The sequence below is a fragment of the Theropithecus gelada genome, chromosome 7a (assembly GCF_003255815.1).
Source record: "Theropithecus gelada isolate Dixy chromosome 7a, Tgel_1.0, whole genome shotgun sequence".
NCBI lineage: Eukaryota > Metazoa > Chordata > Mammalia > Primates > Cercopithecidae > Theropithecus > Theropithecus gelada.
Genome location: NC_037674.1, coordinates 44400584 through 44417489, shown reverse-complemented (window position 1 = coordinate 44417489; position 16906 = coordinate 44400584). Strand labels below are relative to the sequence as shown.

The 16906-nt window shown below is 48.4% G+C and overlaps 1 protein-coding gene across 3 annotated transcripts in view; it reads left to right on the top strand.

The window, feature by feature from the left end:
• ANP32A (acidic nuclear phosphoprotein 32 family member A) overlaps positions 1-11341 on the top strand; it is a 41094-nt gene extending 29753 nt beyond the window's left edge. Inside the window, exons 2-7 of one of the 3 annotated variants that reach the window (XM_025389709.1) lie at positions 1753-1902; positions 2140-2262; positions 5303-5501; positions 6848-6945; positions 9408-9471; positions 9739-11341. In XM_025389709.1, coding sequence (XP_025245494.1) covers positions 1753-1902; positions 2140-2262; positions 5303-5501; positions 6848-6945; positions 9408-9471; positions 9739-9800 — 696 coding nt within the window. In that variant the 3' untranslated portion in view covers positions 9801-11341. Of the gene's footprint in view, positions 1-1752; positions 1903-2139; positions 2263-5302; positions 5506-6847; positions 6946-9407; positions 9472-9738 lie in introns of those variants that run through there. The other 2 variants (XM_025389710.1, XM_025389711.1) reach the window with 2 other exon arrangements.
• Positions 11342-16906: the final 5565 nt, after the last annotated feature.

The window sequence follows — 16906 nt, the reverse complement described above, 5'->3', positions numbered from 1 at the left end:
AAGGCAGGGCAGCTGCAGGGCCCTGCAGGACTCTGAGATCCAGATGTACCCCAGTGCTCCCCTGCTCTGCCCACTGGCAAGAGGGGGCTGAGGAGGGGCATAGCAGGCCTCACGTGGACTCTGTTTCCATCTCCTTTCCACCCATATCTCTGTTTGGCCCAGAGATGCCTGAGTAACAGGGGTACCTGGTCACTCTGGGCCCAGAAGGAAGAAGGTAGGCATGTTGGCCTGCTCAAAGGAGCAGGAGCGGCCCTGGACAGGGACAGGTTAGAAAGCCTGGCTGCTTATCCAAGAGAAGAAAAGGCCCTGAGGGGCAGGAGCAACCCTTTGAACAATGCCGTACTGCTGTTGAGAAGGACAGGCTTGTACCATGTGACCCATTGGTGAGAAATCAGGGCCTGTGGATGGAAGTTCCAGGGAGGGAGGCAACAAATCCAGTTGACATTGGTAAGTGTTTCCTGGCACCTACTGGGAGCTTGGGCTGCTGCGTCTTGGGCTGAAGGGACTCTTTCAGATACCAGGTGCAGGCAGGGATCACCTTTAAGGTGTCTTCCAGTCCAGAGAGGCCAGGTTTCCCAGAAGCTGGCTGCTCTGGGGCAGGATGGAGAACTCTGGGCCAGCTACCACACGCCGGGTCTGCCTGGCTTACTCCAAGGGTCATTTCGTGCCTGCGACCTGGTTACTCTTCTCGGCCTGTCTTCTTACCTTCATTAGAACCTGCAGTTTCACCTTCAGCTAAGTCTACCTCTTAACAGCCCCGTGAGAGGGTGGCCTTTTATTCGTTCTTTCTATCTCATTAGAAATAAAGGATTTAGGACCCAAATTGTGGGTAAGGGAGCTGAGTGGGGAAAAAGACAGCCACAGAAGTGCCTCCAAAGACAGACTTTGAGACAGACCTCAGCATTTCATTATGGGCCCATCCTAGGTTTGTGGGTTTCCAATCTCCTTCCACGTCTATGCTGGACCATGAAGAGCAAAGTCTAGAGCTGTGCTATCCAATATAATAGTTACTTGTGTCTGTTTATACTTAAATTAATTGAAATTAAATAGAATTAAAAGCTCCATTCCTTAGTCTCACTGGCTGCACTGCAAGTGCTCCATGGCCACACGTGGCTAGTGGCCCCTGTCTTGGACAGTACAGACTGTTGCCATCCTTGAAGGAAGTTCTATTGGACAGTGCTGGGCTAGAGGTGGGAGAGTTGGAGGAGCCCCTGGTCTGCTGCCCCTGCCTCAGGACAGGCCACATGGGTACTGCTGTGTGAATGCCAGCTACAGGGGCAGGCTCTGCTGTGATGGCAGGAGTGGGTGAAAGCAAATGGGCATGTGGGGGCATTGGGGTGGCGGGCCAAGCCCAGAAGTCCCTAACAACGCTGTGGCTGATGTGTGTGTGTTTTGGGATAATGGGAGAACAGGGTTGGAATGAGACCATCAACCTTGCAAAGGCAGCAGGGCTTACTGGGTTTGTCTTCTGCAGTCCAACCAAGGCCCCTGTCTGGAGTGGCCCCCTGGTTCTGCAGCTCAGCTCACCACAGACTTCTTCTCACCCCAATGTTGAAAAGGCAGAAAAGTCAGGGTGGGCAACTCCATCCTGTGGTCGTTGGCAGCACAGTGATCCGGAAAGCTAGAAGAAGTGACGGAATGACGGACCGCTTCCTGCCACTGTTTCCCTGTCCCCTAAGGAGTCCTCTAACACCCTTCCCCTGCTTCAGCCCCATTCCTCACCCCCACTCACACAGCTGGGCCTTCTTTCAGGTGAAAGAACTTGTCCTGGACAACAGTCGGTCGAATGAAGGCAAACTCGAAGGCCTCACAGATGAGTTTGAAGAACTGGAATTCTTAAGTACAATCAACGTAGGCCTCACCTCAATCGCAAACTTACCAAAGTTAAACAAACTTAAGAAGGTAAATAGAGTGTTTGGAGTCTGTGTGTGCTGGGAGGCGGGGGTGGGGAGGGGAAGGGTTATTACCTGTGTTTAGGAAGCATAATTGAAGGGAAAGCCAGGTGCTTGCACTAACATGCCAGACAATTCCCTGAGACTGCTTTCCCTTCTTGCCCGTCTGGGGAAAGCCAGGCAGCTCTGAGCCAGGAGCCTTCATTTTAAAAGCCTTTTCTGATTTTTCTCTCCCTGCCTTGTTTAGCTTGAACTAAGCGATAACAGAGTCTCAGGGGGCCTGGAAGTATTGGCAGAAAAGTGTCCGAACCTCACGCATCTAAATTTAAGTGGCAACAAAATTAAAGACCTCAGCACAATAGAGCCACTGGTAAGTCATTCGGACCCTCCCCTCCCTGCAGGGGTAGGAGGTGGGAGGAATTGGCATCAGCGAATACTACTTTTGCATTTATCCTTTTCCCACTTAATTTCTTTGACTCTCATGATGTGCTATGAGATAGAGTTGAGCTGTTGTTTCTGCTGAGTCCATAGAGAAACTGAGGCCCAGAGAAGTTAAATACCTTGACCAAGGTCACACAGACAGAATGGGCAGCTTTTGTATGGGTAGGGTAGAACCCTAGTCTCAATTTCTGCTCCTGCTTTTCCACTCATAGTTTCTGCTCAGCTTTGGAAACCTGAGCTGTAATGTCTTCAGGTTCTGGGCGTGGCTTGTTGCCCCTTTTTGGGAAGGGAGGAGCAATCCAAGAATTAAACTGTCCCTGGAGGTGGACTCCAGTTTTCTCCTTGGGTCGCTGGCCCCTGAACTGTGGGAGATGAGTCAGTCCTACATAGAACCCTGGAATGACTGAGAGCCGTGTGGTGTGAGAGCCTCATGCAGGCAGGCCTTCCTCAATGTGGTGTGGAGAAGACTGACCCCTGGTCACCAGTCCTTGGTGCAATAGTGAACAGGCTCTCAGGGGCCTGGGCAGCGTTTCTGGCTCCTCTGCTCATCCTTGTAGAGATGGACATCCCCTAAGCTTCACCGATTTACCAGCCAGAAAGGGGCAGGTCATGTTCAGAACAATGCTTTCTTTATTACCAGGATCTGATTTGCTGTATTCCTTTGATTTTTAAGGAAATCAACTGCAAGATGTGTCACTGAAAACAACTCTTTTGGAATAGGAAATACTACCACATGAAGTAAATACACCTGTTGTGAATATACACACAGGAGTCACCTCATAAGGCCAGGCGTGGTAGCTCACACCTTTAATCCCAGCACTTTGGGAGGGCGAGGCAGGTGGATCACCTGAGGTTAGGAGTTTGAGACCAGCCTTTCCAACATGGTGACACCCCATCTCTACTAAAAATACAAAAATTAGCCGGGCGTGGTGGCAGGTGCCTGTAGTCCCAGCCACTCCGGAGGCTGAGGCAGGAGAATTGCTTGAACCTGGGAGGCGGAGGTTGCTGTGAGCTGAGATCGCATCATTGCACTCCAGCCTGGGTGACAGAGCGAGACTCCGTCTCCAAAAAAAAAAAAAAATGGGGGGCAGCAGCAGCACCTCAGGCATCTTAGAATTGGGGGAAAGACCAGGAGGACAATTGGCCACATTTGCCAAATTTCCGTTCTGGGTTTATAGGGGAGGTGGGGTATCCCTCAGATTGGGTTGGAGTTTTCAGGGTTTCTGTCCCAAAAGGCACTCCTTGCTCTCCATGGATGCTCATGGGACTTGCTGGTGGCCAATGTGGCAGAACGGGACACTGGCATTTCTTTTCCAATCTCTTTACCTGTCCATCAATGGCATTGGGGCCAATTAGTAGAATGTACTTCCCACAGAACTTGTTTTCAGGCCTTCCACTGGTCTTCCAGGAGAAAGCCAAACTATTCTGATCTGTCTGGAAGTCTTGATTTTTTTTTTTTTTTTTTTTTTGAGACGGAGTCTCGCTGTGCTCCCAGGCTGGAGTGCAGTGGCGTGATCTTGGCTCACTGCAAGCTCCGCCTCCCGGGTTCACGCCATTCTCCCGCCTCAGCCTCCCAAGTAGCTGAGACTACAGGCGCCCGCCACCACGCCCGGCTAGTTTTTTGTATTTTTAGTAGAGACGGGGTTTCACTATGTTAGCCAGGATAGTCTCGATCTCCTGACCTCGTGATCCACCCGCCTCGGCCTCCCAAAGTGCTGGGATTACAGGCTTGAGCCACTGCGCCCGGCAAAATCCTTGTAAAACATTGTGATTCGGTCACCATTAGGGATCAGGCACTCAGGCACGCCCATGTTCACACTTTCCACTGCCCCCTGCCCAGATCACCCGTGTCTCAGTGCTTTCCCTGCCCCTGCTTGTCAGTGTGTGTTACCTTACCTCCCTGGGGCAGGAAGCTGCTTTTGGTAGGGGGTGCTGGGCTTGCCTACACAGTCCACTGTCAAGACTTCCTCCCTGCCCTTGGCTTCTGCTGAGAATAACCCAGGTCTCAACTGCAAGGTCGTAGAGAGAGAGCAACCTAGCTCCCGACATTGACTCCAAGGAGCAGTGGTTTTACTCCCTTGTTAGACCTGGCCCCCTTTGGAATGGGGACTCAGCCTGGGATGGGATTTTTTTGTACCTGGTGCCTCGAAGGTGGGTGAGGTAGGAAGTCAAAATGCATATCAGTTACTTTCAAGCAGTATGACCCTTCACTTCTTGGGCCTCAGTTTCCTCTACCATCAAATAGGGATAACATTGGCTAGAACCCGTCTGGTGTGAAGCTTTGACAGAGCACATGATGTCAGATACTACAGACAGAATTGGAATCCTCCATCGCTTTTTCTCTTATCCTTTTCTGAGAGGTAGTATTTCAAAGAGTAAGAGCACAGGTCTGAAGTTGGGCTGCCTGATGAATTACCAAATCCTGTACTCTCCATTTCCACATAGGTGAAATGAACTAATAATTATTTCTACCTTACAGGGGTTGTGAGATAAAGTGACTCAGTACATGAAGTGCTATGTTAACTGCCCTCATCATCATCATTATCAGATACAGAAGAAGTTAGTTTGTTAGTTCAAGTTGCTTTTGGTTTCCCTCTCGTTCCTTAGTCTCAGGGAAAGGCAGCAAACCTCTTGGCTCATGCACCAAGAAAGCCCCAGGCTAATTTCAAGTCAGTCACTGTTAAGAGAAGCTATAATTGCAAAACAAAAGTGTTAACATTGGATAAGGCTTCAAAGATTCTCCAGTCCAACCCCGTATTTTCCAGATGGAGACACTGAGGCCCACAAATTGCAGGTGATATGTCTGGGCAAACACCGTGGCTAAGCAGAGCCAAATCCAAGCTTCCTTATCACCTGGAAGTCGTGGTCTGTCCACTGTATCTCATGGCATCCTTGCCTTTTTGCTAGGGCTGTTCCCCCGCCTTCCTCCCACAAATCACTTACTGTTGGTTTCATTTTTCCACTTGCAGAAAAAGTTAGAAAACCTCAAGAGCTTAGACCTTTTCAATTGCGAGGTAACCAACCTGAACGACTACCGAGAAAATGTGTTCAAGCTCCTCCCGCAGCTCACATATCTCGACGGCTACGACCGAGACGACAAGGAGGCCCCTGACTCGGATGCTGAGGGCTACGTGGAGGGCCTGGATGACGAGGAGGAGGATGAGGATGGTGGGTGACAGGGGGCGGCCCAGGGCTGCAGGGGCCCAGCTGAGGCCTTGGGGCTCCTCCTTGGCTTTGCAGAGGTGGGTGGGCTGGGTGTTGGGAGGCCCCCACCCAGCTACTGAAGGCTGGCTGGCTGGCTGGCTGGCTGGCAGCTACCTCCTTCCAAAGCTAGGGAGGGGAGTGGGGCTGTCTGCTTTATTTTCCATAGTCCCTAACCTGTCTCACTGGTTGTCTTCCCTAAAAGAACAAAGTATGAGTCCCATGCTCATGGAAATACCCTGAGATTCTCCAACTGCGTAATAACTCCTTTAAAATCATCCAGCTGAATCCCCACTTCAATTTTTGTCCCTTTCCAAAGCCCTTCAGGGAGTGGTATTCTACTGTCATCCTATAGTGTGACCTGCACTTAGACACTCTCTCAGGGAGGGAGGGAGGGGATAGAGAGAGAAGAGGGTGTAGACCCCCCTTTCCTGTCTAGGTATTCAGTAGTGGAGAGGAGGTCCAGAGCTAGAGGGGTTGTGGGGCCCCCTGGTGGTTGCAGCCCACAGCCCCACACTTAGGGGCACTGGCTCAGGTGCCCAGGAGCCACAAGTGCTGGGAAGTTGAGGGCTGCAGGCCTCCTGTAGGGTTCCCTGGCAGTGTGGTGTGCAGTCGCGGCCTACAGGAAGGAAAGAGGGAAAAGAATGGGGTTCTTCGTCCTGTTACCTCCCCTTCTCCCTTGCCACCAGCACAGTGCAGCTTTCCCATGGGTCTTTGTGGCCAGATAAAGTTGAGAATGGAGACACTTGCCTGATTGATTCAGATACGGGATTTTGGTTTTCCTTGTTCAATTGGGAGTGTTTTGCAAGATACTCAGAGACCGTGTTTGCCTTGGCGGGGATCTTGTGATATGGCAGAAAGGAGCCAAAACTGGCAGTCCCAGGACCAGGTCCCCTAGGCCCAGCTCAACCAGTGACTCAATGTGTGACCTTGAACAAGTCAGTTCTCTCTGTGCCTCGGATCTCTCACCTTTAATGTGAGGAGTTTGGATTGACCTTGCGGCTCTCCCGGGCCCTGGAACTTATTGTTCTGCTCTGACAATTTCCTGGTGGTCTCAGTGTGAGAGACCTCCAGAAGGGGTCTTTCACATTCATAACACTTTTGAGGGGGGGCTTATCTTTGGCACAACTTCAGGATGTGTTTAATTATGTCGGCATTGTTTTCATGAGAGTTAGTGTGTTCAATCTTTGGGATTAGGTGGGTGCGGCAGGGTCGTGAGCCCCACACTGAAGACGCTACAGGGGCCTGTGCTGTGTGGGGGCGGAGCCAGCTCACCACTAGTTCTGTTTCCATTCCCCATTTCCATTGCACAGAGGAGGAGTATGATGAAGATGCTCAGGTAGTGGAAGACGAGGAGGACGAGGATGAGGAGGAGGAAGGTGAAGAGGAGGACGTGAGTGGAGAGGAGGAGGTAAGGAGGCTGGGCTGGACTGGGCAGGGCCACCGTCTGCCCCTTTGAGGCAGTCCCACTGACTGCCTCTGTGATCAGTCTTGGCAACCCTGGAGCCCTGGTTAGGAAAGTTGCTCCCCCGTGGGTAGTGAAGTGAGTCCATTTCAGAGCCTTTCACTGGACTGTTTCTGGGGAGACAAGACTTGCAGCAAGCTCTGGGGAGGCTGGATTAGAAGAGGGGAAGAGGATTTTAGAGGCAGGGACTGAACCTGCTGGGGTAAGCCTGGCCATTGTTTGTGAAGAAGTACAGAATGCATGACCCCATTTTCTGCTTTTTGCTTTCATATGCTAATTAAGATATTCATTGAGCACTTAAACTGTGCTGGGGAAAACCAAAGACTGCCTTGAACTGATAGGTAGCAGGATAACACTGCTGGATCCCAAATCAGAGAGTGACACTATGGAAATAGAGCGTCAGGAGTTGGCCATTTTCCTAAACAGATTGGCTGGTTCCCAGTTTTTTAACAAGATCTGTGAGGGGGTGAGTCCCAGCTCTACCACTCACTAGCTGTGTGTCCCCGGACAATTTACCTGACCTTTCTGAGCCTATTTCTTCATCTGTAAAACAGGGATCATGATAGCTTTCTCACAGGGTTGTTAAGAGGATAAAGTGAAGTGTAAGTAAAATGCTTAAGGACAATGTCTGACAAGGGGTAAGTGTCTGACTGCTTATTGTAGGCGTTCACACCCTCCTCCAGGTTCCTGGCACTGTGTTGGGTTTTGTGTTTGTGTGTTCTGAGCCTCTCTGTAGCAGAGTCATTTTCTATAACTTGCTCAGAATTCTAAATCAACTCTTGCTAATTGCAGAAGTTAGACCTAGAGAGTTTTAAAGTGACAATAGCATGGACAAGGTACCTGTGTCCCCTCCCAACTCCCCCCGCAGTTTCCTGTCTCCCTCAATGGAGGATGCAGACACATCCGCTTGCCACACGGACTCACTCAGATAGTGTCTTCCAGTTTCAGCCAGCCGGCCCAGGCTTGAGAGACACAGGCCAATGACAATAGAAAAGCGGAGGCCAGGCACGGTGGCTTATGCCTGTAATCCTAACACTTTGGGAGGCCGAGGTGAGCAGATCGTTTGAGGTCAGGAGTTCGAGACCAGTCTAGGCAACATGGCGAGACTCCTTCTCTACTAAAAATATAAAAATTAGCCAGGCATGTTGACGGACACCTGTAATTCCAGCTACGCAGGAGGCTGGGGCACGAGAATCGCTTGAACCCGGGAGGCAGAGGTTGCAGTGAGCCGAGATGGCACCACTGCACTCCAGCCTGGGCAATAGAACGAGACTGAGTCCAAAAAAAAAAAAAGCTGGTGAGATGAACTTGGTTTCTGTTTAGTTGTGCTGCTGGCTTTGTCTTCTCCCTAGGTCTAGACTCCTAGGCTCATCTCTAAAGAATAAAGTCTTAGTAAAACAGGTTTCCCTAGAACAGGGCAGTAAGTTGTATTGGCTAATAGCTGTTTTGTCTTCCCCTTCCTGTCACAGAAGTGCTGCATGTGGGGTTTGGCGGCGGTGCAGGGCGGGGAAGATTGTGGGGTTTTTTTGTTTTGTTTTTTTTTAAATAATCTCACTGACCATCTGCATATTTCCAACTTCCAGTAAAGGAGAGCTTATACATGCAGAAAAACCCAGAACCTTAGCAAACAGACTGATGAGGGAACTCTTTGGTGACATTTTAAAAGACTATTTCCCTTGACAAAAAAGAAGTCTGTCACCAAGTTCTTAAACTTCAGGAACTGGGTTTAACAAGCAGAGGTTCAGCTTGCATATACTTTCAGGAGCAGAGGAAAGCCACGGTCCTGTGTTGAGAAGGAAAGTCGTATACCTTGCTGAACCTCAAGCTGGTTGGCAATGATGTCCTCAGGGGGGTCTTGAATTTATCTTCCCCATCCCTTCCAGGGGGTCCAAGTTTGCAAGCTAGGGAAGGGACTGGATCGGGTGACATTGGACTTGCCCACAGAATCTGGATTTGCTGAAACTGGGGTCTTCCCTTGAAGCCAAAACTAGATTGAGGACAGATGCAAGAAAGGATGGCCTACTTTGCACGGCAGGGAGTCTGCTCGGGAACTTGCTCTCCTCAGAGAACGCGCAGACTGGAAAGCTGCCTGCCTTACAGGGACTTCAGATGGGAGTTCTTAACCTGGGTGCTGGAATCTATCACCCCCTGAAACTGCTTGCAAATATTATAAATGATGCGGACATTTTCTGGAGAAGGAGTTCAAAGCTTTCTGCAGATTCCCCAATGGGTCCTTGATCCAAAATAAACTAAGAACCTTTGCTTTACATTCCTCCCGAGATGGCAAGTCTTGGTGGGGGCTCTGAGAGGCTAGGGGTGACCCCGGCCTTTTTGTGCTCTGTGTGGCTTCCTCAGCGTATCTCAAGGCGGGGCGTTTCTAATGTTCTGGTGTCCGTCTTTTCTCCTAGGAGGATGAAGAAGGTTATAATGATGGAGAGGTAGATGACGAGGAAGATGAAGAAGAGCTTGGTGGTATGGCAGCCTTTTTACTCTCAACTGGTAGCAGCCTGGCCCTTTTACTTTGGCCTTAGATCGCTGAGGCTCTGAGTCCCCTGGCAGTGGGCAGGACACTCCTGTCAGAGGCCTCAGGTTCCCCCTCCAGCTGTGCAGATGTCTTGCCTTGGTTTCCAAGGATGGCACAGCTTGGTAGTCGTGGGCCCCGTGGCTTCTCATTGGGTGGGTTGAGTTAAAGAGGTGGGATTCATAACTAATCTAAATGCCACTTTCTTGCTCTTCCAGAAGAAGAAAGGGGTCAGAAGCGAAAACGAGAACCTGAAGATGAGGGAGAAGATGATGACTAAGTGGAATAACCTATTTTGAAAAATTCCTATTGTGATTTGACTGTTTTTACCCATATCCCCTCCCCCTCCTCCAATCCTGCCCCCTGAAACTTATTTTTTTCTGATTGTAACGTTGCTGTGGGAACGAGAGGGGAAAAGTGTACTGGGGGTTGCGGGGGGAGGGAGGGCGGGTGGGGGTGGAATAAAATACTATTTTTACTGCCACTCTTTATTTTTTCCCCCTACTTTTTCTTTGTGTCCGGTTTTTGTCCCTGTAAATGCGATAGCTAAGTACACACTAAGTGAGCATTTGTTCCTGACTCTCAAAGAGGATGGTTTGGAGTTCTCTTACGTTTCCTGGTATTTCCCAAGTCTCTTGGGTTGGGTGGAAGGCTGTGGCTGGTCTCAGTTTGGTTTCTCAATGCCCAGGAGGGGCTGAGCACCAGCCATGTTTTTTTGCTTTGGTTCACGTGATACCTGCTTTTCTCGGGCCTGCTAGAGGCATCCAACGCCCTGGTTTGTAAATAGCAACCTAAAGGCGTATTTTGGCACTGGTCTGGGGACATTCCCCATCTCTCATCCCTTTTCCCCCTTCACAGATGGTGGTGGGCTTCGCTCTACAAAGAGGACTCTGATGTTACTCTTGAGAGCTTATGAGCCAGAGAGCTGAAAACGGCAGGCTTGTAAGTTATAAGGAAAATGGATTTGGTAATTAAAATTAAAAGAGAAGAAACACACCCTCAAACTTCAACTTCTTTAAAAGAAAAAAAAAAAATACTGTCCTATCTTGTTCTGTAAAATATTAGAACGCTTTGTTTTACAAAAATGATGAGAGAATTCTTCCACATGTACTTCTGTGCTTAGAACGTTTTTACAGTCCTAAGCGCTGGAGACGTTGCTGCATGTCAGCTGGGTTTTTTTTTTCATACACCCGAGCACGGAAAAACTAACGCAAAATTGTATTTTCTTACCTAGTGGAAATCTGAAATGACTGCAAATTCCTAGTGAATGTACAGGTTTGCTTTCGTGTCCCTCTTCTGGTTGCTTTAGAAGTGACGTGTAATTTCTGAACCCATGTTTCATCTGTATAAAAGAACATCTGCACCAGTTTTTCTCCTGCCCCTCAGAAGAGCCAAACTTTGAGTTTTATGTCTGTTTGTCATTGATAAATTTCAATAAATCTTTTTATACAATTTTTTTGGGGATGGCTTCTTTGAGTCCAACAGGCCATTGATCTTGTCAAGATGCATTCCAGATGAACTGCTAGGTGAGGGGGAAGCTTCATTTTTGTTACCTGACAGAATAGCTTTTCTTATGAGATATATATATAATGTGATACTAAGTTTGGATATTTTTGGTCTTAAAGCAAGACTCAGTGGTGTATCTTCATTAAAAGCTTCCTTTAAAAAAGTTACAGAGTTACTAAAAAAACAAGTACCCAAACAATCAAGTTGGGCTAACCTTGGAACCTTGTTTTGAATATCTTTCATTGTTTTGTTTGTCGTATTGTAAAAAGAATGTATGGTTGAAAACTCAGGAATGTTTATAAAACAAATTATTTCACAAACCCAGAGGTTTACATATGGTGTTTTATTTTGTTACTTTACTTAACAGTATTAGAATCATTTCCTTGTACCTTTAATTTTCAAAGGCATGTATCTTAAATGGCTACATAGTAGTCCATCAACTATATTCTGATTCACTTAATTCTAACCAAATGGTTAGATGTTTTCGTTATGTCCAACTTACCCCTAGAGTGGATATTGTTATATTACTACTTATTCATACTTTTTGTGGATTTCTTAGTACAAACTCTTAGAAGTAGTAGAGTCATTGGACCAAAAGCTGAAAACATTTATGAGGCTCATGTACAAGGTTCCATGTTTTCCAGAAGAGTTAAGCCAATTTACTGTGGTTGTTTATACATGTTCACATATACTCATTCTTATGTATTCATTCTTTACAGCCTTGAACCCACAACAAGCCCTAATTCCTTACAATGTCTTATAGTTATTGTGTGATTCCAGCAGTGTAAAGTGTTTCCAGAAGAGTCTGTGACCACCCTCACCCTCTGGGTGGTACCCTGGCACCTACTGCCCTTTGGAGCAAGCTGCCTGTGGTTCCAAGCATGGGATGGATGGGATGGAGAAGTGACCTCCTCTGGGCCAAGTGCTGTGCTAATAAGCACCTGGGCTGTGAGAATGAACTAGGCAAGCATGTTCTTGTGCCTCTCAGAGTGAAAGAACATGGAAGTGGGGTGAAATTGAGAGATACTCTGGTCTGGCCTCAGGTTTTCTGGCCCTGACTTCCCTCCATGGGGCCTTTAAGGATCAGGTGACTAACAGATACAGCAATAAATACCATAGGCCAGGCACGGTGGCTCATGCCTATAATCCCAGCACCTTGGGAGGCCAAGGCGGATGCACTGCTTGAGACCCACGTGGGCAACAGAAAGAGATCCCGTCTCTACAAAAAATACAGAAATTAGCCAGGCGTGGTGGTACATGCCTGTAGTCCACTTGAGCAAGGGAAGTTGAGGCTGCAGTGGGTCATGATCACCCCACTGCACTCCAGCCTGGACGACAGGCTGAGGACCTGTCTCACAAAGAAAGAACTAAAAAATGTAAGGAAAAAGGGAAGGTGGTGAACAGGTTGATGTTAATGGGCCTCGGGGAGGAGAACCCTTTCTGTATTGATCATGCCAAGCATTCGTGTTAACCCTTGAGGAAGATCGTATTATGCCCATTTAACAGATAAGGAAAACAGGTCAAGTCACTTGGAAAAAGTGGAATCAGCATGCAACCCAGGCCCATCTGGGGCTATTTGCATTTCATGGAACTTACGAGTGGCACAGAAAGCTCAGACAAAGAGGAGAGAGGGGCCGGGCTGGCTTTTCCTGAGCTCTTGCTATGTTCTAGGCCCTTTGCTTCAAATGCAGCATCTCATTAATCTTACCGAATCATCACAGCCACCTTAGGTAGATGCTGTTACCCTTGCTACACAGTGGCTTAGAGGGTAATGCCCAAGGCCATACAGCCAGGAAGAAGAGCACCATCAGGAACTAACCAGGTGTGCGATTCCAGAGCCGGCCCTCTTGCCTGTACCATAAGTGCCTCCCACATCCTGACTCCTGCTTCCCAGATCAGACCACTTGTGTGAGTGAGGTGTGTTGGAGTGGTTCCTCACCCTGACCATCACGGCTTCAGCGAGGGAAGTTTCACCACTCAGTGTGCTAGTAAATGCCATAGGACAGACCCCTGAGATAGAAGGACTTAGGTTTCTAAGTCACCCCGTGCAACCCTCTTATTTGACCAAAGAGGAAATCGAAGCCCAGAGAAGGCAAGTGACGTGCCCAAGGTTTCACTGCAGGGGAGTGACAGCCAAGCCTGGAAACCAGGACTCCCATCCGTGGGCTTCTGCACCGTCTCACACACAGCTGTACTGTTTGGGTGGGGGGAGGCCAGCTGCAGTGAGAAGACACACCATGCAGTGTGTCTTCCAGGAAGGAAACAGCTGAGCCTTGAGTGAACAGGATATAGTGAGTGCCATGGCCAGGTATGTGTTTTAGGTGGCTTTGGAATGCATCATAGGTTCTTGCTATTCACAGTGGAAAATTTGGCTCCCTGACATTGTCCTATCTGACACTGATCACCACTGAAGGGCTGCGTGTTTCCTGGTGCAGACCAGTGCCTGGAGAGGACAGTAATGACGATGCTTCTTGATTATGAGCTACTGTGTGTCACGTGCTTTCCATCCATTGCCTCCTCTAATCTTTGCGGATTTCACAGAGGAAACCGAGGCTCAGAAGTGAGACAACTAGCCCAGCTAGTAAGTGAAGGGCCTCAAAACGACATCCTTCTGACTCCAGAGACCTTGTTCTTAGCCACTGTGTTCAAAGTACCAGGCAGATGAGGGAAGGGGGGTTGAGCAATTCAGTTTGTCTCATTTGCTGACTTGCAAAGGCTGTTTTTATCCTGGTTTAGAAACTCATTGTTCATGGTTGGAAGAATTCCCACAGTGGGTCTCTAATAAGCAGCTTTGGACAACAGCAGCTCTAAGTCCCTGGTCCAGCCCTTGGACAGGCCCCTGGGACAGGCCGGCCCAAGGGTGAACAGGCCAAGGAGGGGGCTGGAGATGGTTGCACCGATGAGGGTAGGTCAAAGGCTGGGTCATCCGACTGAGACCCTCAAGTCTGGCGGTGGTCGCACTAGCAGAGGAGAGATTGCCAGCAGCTCCGGAGTCACTGAGGCATCTGGAGGCTGCTGGCTGACTGCGAACTGGGGAGCTGATGCAGGGAACGTCCGTGGGGCTGCCTGCCAACCATCCGTTTTTCTTGGCCTAGCAACAACTCCAATGGACCATTGGAAAGACTCACATGGATATGGACCATTCTCCACTCCTGAAGTTCAGATGGGCTGGCCCCCAACCCTCTGGGTCTTAGGTAAGCAAGTTATTTTGTCCTGGCCAATCAGCCTAGTCCAAATCCTAACCACAGTGACTGGTACAAGGAAGGACCTGAAACCCAAATTGGTCAAATGAGGCTTGCTGCCTGAAATCTAGAAAACAAGAATCTTCCCATGGGAGGTGCTGGGCTAGAGGATGGAGGCCTGGAGTTGAGGAGGCACAGCACTTGGATAGAGCCAGGACAGAACCAGCGAACCTCCAGGTGATCCCATCCCATCCTGGGAGTCCTGATGAGTGCAATGAAGTGAGGACTCCAACAGATACTTACAACTTACTGTTTGCCAGGCACTATACGTTATTATTCTTGTGTTTCATCATAACCCTATCTGGTAATCATTATTATCCACATTTCAAAGATTGAACCCATCTAAGCGCTCAATATTGGCTGCTTAGTGCCAGACACAACAATAAATGCTTTATAAAAATCAACCTAGTGTTTCCCAAATTTCCCTGATAATCCCTGGGGCCTGTCAGACTGCCAGGCCTCATCCCTGGGAATTCTAGTTCAGTAGCCCTGGACTAGGGCCCAGGAATTTGTGATTTTAACAATACCCAGAGGATTCTCATCATGAGGGAAGTTTGGGAAATGCTGCATTAAACTCAATAGCCACAGCTAATATGGCCATACTCATTTAAACAAAAAAGTGAGGCTCAAAGAGGTTAACTGACCTGCCCAATATCACACAAGTGGCAAGCGGAATTCAAATCTGGGTCAACATGTCTTTTACACCTCTTGTAGAAACGGGATGATAATAGCTACCTGTGTATCTCACAGGCTGTGAGATGATGGAAAGATGGTGTGTCAGTCAGTTCTTACCTCACTCTAAAGAAATGCCTGGCTGGGTATGGTGGCTCATGCCTGTAATCCCAATACTTTGAGAGGCTGAGGCAGGCAGATCTCTTGAGCCTAGGAGTTAGAGACCAGCCTAAGCAACATGGTGAGACCCTGTCTCTACAAAAAATACAAAAATTAGCTAGGTGTGGTGATGTGCACCTGCAGTCCTGGCTACTTGGGAGGCTGAGGTGGGAGGATCGCTTGAGCCTAGGAGGTCACGACTGCAGTGAGCTGTGATTGCACCACTGCACTCCAGCCTCAGCAACAGTGCAAGCAAGACTCCATCTCAAAAAAAGAAAAGAGTTTTAATTGGCTCATGGTTCTGCAGGCTGTACATTAAGTGTAGTCCCGATATCTGCTCGGCATCTGGTGAGTCCTCAGGGAAGTTTTTTTTTTTTTTTTTTTTCTGAGACGGAGTCTCGCTCTGTCGCCCAGGCTAGAGTGCAGTGGCCAGATCTCAGCTCATCGCAAGCTCTGCCTCCAGGATTTAGGCCATTCTCCTGCCTCAGCCTCCTGAGTAGCTGGGACTACAGGCGCCCGCCACCACGCCCGGCTAATTTTTTGTATTTTTTTGGTAAAGACGGGGTTTCACCGTGTTAGCCAGGATGGCCTCGATCTCCTGACCTCATGATCCGCCTGTCTCGGCCTCCCAAAGTGCTGGGATTACAGACTTGAGCCACCACGCCCGGCCTCCTCAGGGAACTTTTACTCATGGTGGAGGTGAAACAGGAACAGGTCCGTCACATTGTAAGTAAGGGAGCAAGAGAGAGAGGGGGGGATGCCTTGCTCTTCTAAACAACCAGATCTCTGAGCGAACTCAGAGCAAGAACTCACTCACTACCATGGGGATGGCACCAAGCCACTCATGAGGGATCTGCCCCACCCAAACACCTCCCATCAGGCTCCACCTCTAACAATGGGGATCACGTTTCAACATGAGATTTGGAGGGTACACATATCCAAACCATACCAGATGGGAAAGAGCAGTGGAAAGTGAAAATTTCTATTTTTTAAAAAAGTATGGTAAAGAAGCCCAGGCAACCCAAATATTTTTTGTAACAAGGAGAAAACAAAATTTTCAATGGCCCTTGGTAATTAAGACAAGCTTCTTAGAAGTTTTCCTCCCTTCCCCTTAAAAATTTACATTAGCAAAATCCACTCTGTTGTTTTTTGTTTGTTTGTTTATAAATGTAAGGGATACAAGTGCAGTTTTGTTACATGGATATATTACATAGTGGTAAAGTCTGGGCCTTTAAGTGTAACCATCACCTGAATAATATACATTGTATCCATTAAATAATTTATTTGTATCAACCACCACAGTCATGATACATTCCATGGACTATCTTGGTTATAAAAAGCAATGGATTTGCCCTCTGGGAGTATCCTAAATCTTGCTGATGGCCTTCTGCAGGTGTTACACATTTTGGTGAGGCGCTCAGGAGTCAGGAGACCTGGATTCTCATCCTAACTCTGAAACTAACTAGCTGGGTAGTCGCCAAGTCACCTCTGTGTCCTACAAAAACAGTGATGCGGACTAAATGACTTTGACAGTCTTAGTCGATAGTTTGTTGTATTATTTCCCTCATTGCCCTGGGGCCTGTATTTACATCTATTTTGAACACAAAATAAAGCATTGCCCTGCCAAAACTCTGCAGTGGCAGTAGGAAGGGTCAGCGTGGGAGAAATAGTAGCCTCTCTAGTGAGGCAGGAGTGTTTTGATGGAGAATTTGCAAAACGACTTTCTGAGGTCTCAAAGTGTAGACCGATAACCTGGTCTATACACACCTACAATTGCCTGGGTAATCCAACTGGCTCAATAAGGATG